The sequence below is a fragment of the Geospiza fortis genome, unplaced genomic scaffold (genome assembly GCF_000277835.1).
Source record: "Geospiza fortis unplaced genomic scaffold, GeoFor_1.0 scaffold324, whole genome shotgun sequence".
Lineage (NCBI taxonomy): Eukaryota > Metazoa > Chordata > Aves > Passeriformes > Thraupidae > Geospiza > Geospiza fortis.
In genome coordinates this window covers 149,270-152,601 of record NW_005054559.1, presented here as the reverse complement: position 1 = coordinate 152,601, position 3,332 = coordinate 149,270, and the positions used below count along the sequence as shown (strand labels likewise).

Here is a 3,332-nt window from a genome sequence, read left to right as displayed (position 1 = left end):
TAAGTCTCCCTGAAAGAGAAGTCCTACCTGTGTAGGTGCCAACAACATCTGGAAGAAGAGACAGAAGAATGAAATAAAATAAAGTAGCTCAGCTGCCAATAGGAGAAATATGTGGTTAATGTTTTTTGGAAAAGCCATATTACAAATCTGAAGTATTTCTATCTGTGTTCCCAGAGGAAAAGAGTCTGGTGGGTATTGACTGCGGCAGTTGTGGGAGTCAGGAATTTTCTTCTCATTGTTTAGGTACAACACAATCTTTCTCTGGTTCTCCTGTCAGAACAAACTGTAAAGAAAGACCTACAGAGCACTTGCACATCTATTTTAATCTGTTATGTGTTGACCTTTCGTGATCTTGGGCCTGATCTTGCCTGAATTAGGGGATGAAAATTTGATGTGGAGACAAACTACCAAGAGAAACAGGAAAATGGCTTTAAAGGTTTTGCAGGACGAAAGAACATGTGCATAACTCATGTCTAACTCTGGATTTATTATTTTCTAATTAATGGTGCAGGAAAGGCCTGCCATGGGAGAACACATCATACCATTGCAGATAGGCCCTTCAGACTTCTCACAGATTTTCCTCTGTGGATAATAATTTCTGTCTTTATTATGTTTCTGTTTAATTAAACCAAGACTTTCAAGCTGTCACCATACAGAAGTCACATCACATGAGGTGGTTCTTCCCTAGAAAATCCCTTTCTGCTGTTCACAGGATAGGGCTGTGATGCCACTCTGCAGTCAGTGAGTAAGGATAAAAGTGGGCAAAGACAGTCCTACAGTCAGGGGAAAAAGGATCAGACTGAATGAGATGTCTTAACACTGGAAATGTGAGTGTTAGCCAGTAATTCAACATTTAATCAATTTCTTTGGTATTGAAAGGGACATTGTGGTGAGAGGGACAATGTGGGGTTGCTGATGGATCTGCATAAGAAACCACACAATAAACCAAACAACAGCTAAATAAAAAAGATCTTTTAATAGGATACAATAAAAATTAAGATTGTTAATGAGTGAATATTTTGTCCCTTATCCCCAGATGAATGTGGACTGCATCTTTGCTTCATCTCCAAATTTTAATGAGAAAGCAGAAGTATTGTAAGCCTGTGTGGCAACTCTGTCATTAATTTGGCTCATTAAAATAACAGTGATTACTGCAAAGAAAAACCAGATTTTGATATTTCTGTACATATCTGGGTTTAAATAGAAATGCTTTCCAAGCTATGTAAAACTAGAAGTGGCTGTGAGTCAACTCAAACAAATGCATCACGTTTATCCAATCACTAATAACTATTCCTTGTTGCTGCAATCAGCACTAGCCAGTCTCAGTGGACTTCATAAATGCATATAAATACAGTATAAAGAGCTGTGGAAAAGCCTCTCTTCTGCTTCACTGCAGAGTGCTCAGAGTTGAAAGCTTTTCTGGAGACCTCATAATTTAGGGGTTTTTTTCCCCTTTCTCTTCTTCCACCACACTCCACAACAGGTAACAGAGAAATTACCTTTGTTATGTTCAAGTGTTGCTACTGATGATTTTGAGACTTGAATTGATTAGTCCATAAAAAGATATCTGCCATAATTTTTTTTTCTTTTTCAACAGGGTAAAAATGCTAGCTGAGCGTTTGAAGACAGTAGTGAATATGCGATGAAGGCAATGCTATGGAAAGAAGAATCTGTCAAAAATAGAGATAAAAATAAAGACATAAAGCTGCCTTATTTTCTTTAGAAACTTTTATAATCTGTTCAGAAGATCTTTTCACATAAATTCCAGCCATCCTTTTGTCTGTTCAAGCAGGCAGTTGTATTTTGATTGCAGATTTACCTGGCTGTTTGCAGCTTCATCTAAAACCAAGAAGGATGATCCTTGGGAACCTCAGTGGACTGAGTGAATTCAGACTCCTGGGTTTTTCTGGAAACTCTCATTTGCACCCTTTGTTCTTTGTAATTTTATTATCTCTTTATATTCTCACCTTGGTGGCTAACACAGCTATAGCTTTCACAATAAACACTGACAGCACCCTTCGCACCCCCATGTATTTCTTCCTCACTCAGCTGTCCTGTCTGGATATCTGCTATTTATCAGTCATGATCCCAACCATTCTGGAGAACCTGATGGTAGGAACAGTAAGTATTTCCAAGACAAGATGTGCCATGCAAATGTTTTCCTTCCTTTTCTTCGGGGTTGCTGAATGTTTCCTCTTGGCTGCCATGTCCCTCGATCGTTATTTTGCAGTTTGCCACCCCTTGCATTACACAATTATCATGAGCAGCAGGGTCTGCAGGAGCCTGGTTGCTGGCAGTTACATTTGTGGGGCTGCTGTGGGCTTAATTCACACCCTGATAACCTTCAGCTCACCCTTGTGTGGCTCTGCCATCGACCACTTCTTCTGTGAGATTCAGCCCCTGCTGGACCTGCTCTGTGGCAACACCTTCCCAAGAGAGCTCCAGGTCATTCTGGTGGCTGTCTTTGCTATTCTCAGCCCTTTCTTACTGATCATTTATTCTTACATTCATATCATTTCCACCATTCTTCACATGGCATCAGCTGAGAGCCGGCAGAAAGCCTTTTCCACTTGCTCCTCACACCTCTTGGTTGTGACTCTGTTTTATGGCACTGCAGGCTCTACATATCTGAGGCCAAAATCCACCTACTGTGCAGCAGTGGATAAATTCCTCTCACTCTCTTATTCTGTGCTGACTCCTTTGTTGAATCCCATCATTTATAGCTTGAGGAATAAGGAGGTGAAAAGAGCCCTGAAGAAAAAATGGAGAAAAACTAATTTAGTGTGGAAATGAAACTGAATATTTGGGGTGTTTCAGGTGTTTGTATTGGTATTTTTCACTCTAAATTCTTGTTCAGTGACATGAATTTCCAGATTCACTTCAGCTTTTGGAAGGAAAGAGGGAGAAGAGTGGAGATTTTCAGCTGTAAGAGGGAGTGTTAGAAGCTATGTTAACATTGTGGAAGGAAACTTCTTCCACATACTTAAGAAATTCTTAACTAAATAAACTTTTTCTTTTTCTTTTTCTTTTTCTTTCTCTTTCTCTTTCTCTTTCTTTTCCTTGCTATTTTTCAGAAACTTTAAAACTGTGTTTTACATCTGACATTTTGAACAGAAGTGTAATATTCAGGAGCCTGATTTTACTGAAAGAACTGAGAAGAATAAGTTTTCATCTGTTTGCATTTATTTCCTGAAAATGTTTAATAAATTTCTCTGGGACAGGACATAACTCAGGCTATAATATGGAGCCCAGGAAATTAATGAGTACTGGTTATTAATTCTGAGATTGTTATTGGGAAAAAATAAAAAAGAGGTGTGCAAAATTGCATTCCT

General features: G+C 38.9%; 1 protein-coding gene across 1 annotated transcript in view; it reads left to right on the top strand.

The window, feature by feature from the left end:
- Nucleotides 1-1,854: 1,854 nt before the first annotated feature.
- Nucleotides 1,855-3,332, top strand: part of LOC102039276 (olfactory receptor 10C1-like) — a 10,695-nt gene continuing 9,217 nt past the window's right edge. The window contains exon 1 of the mRNA XM_005429601.2: nt 1,855-2,748. Within this exon, the coding sequence (XP_005429658.2) occupies nt 1,855-2,748 (894 nt within the window). The remainder of the gene's footprint in view (nt 2,749-3,332) is intronic.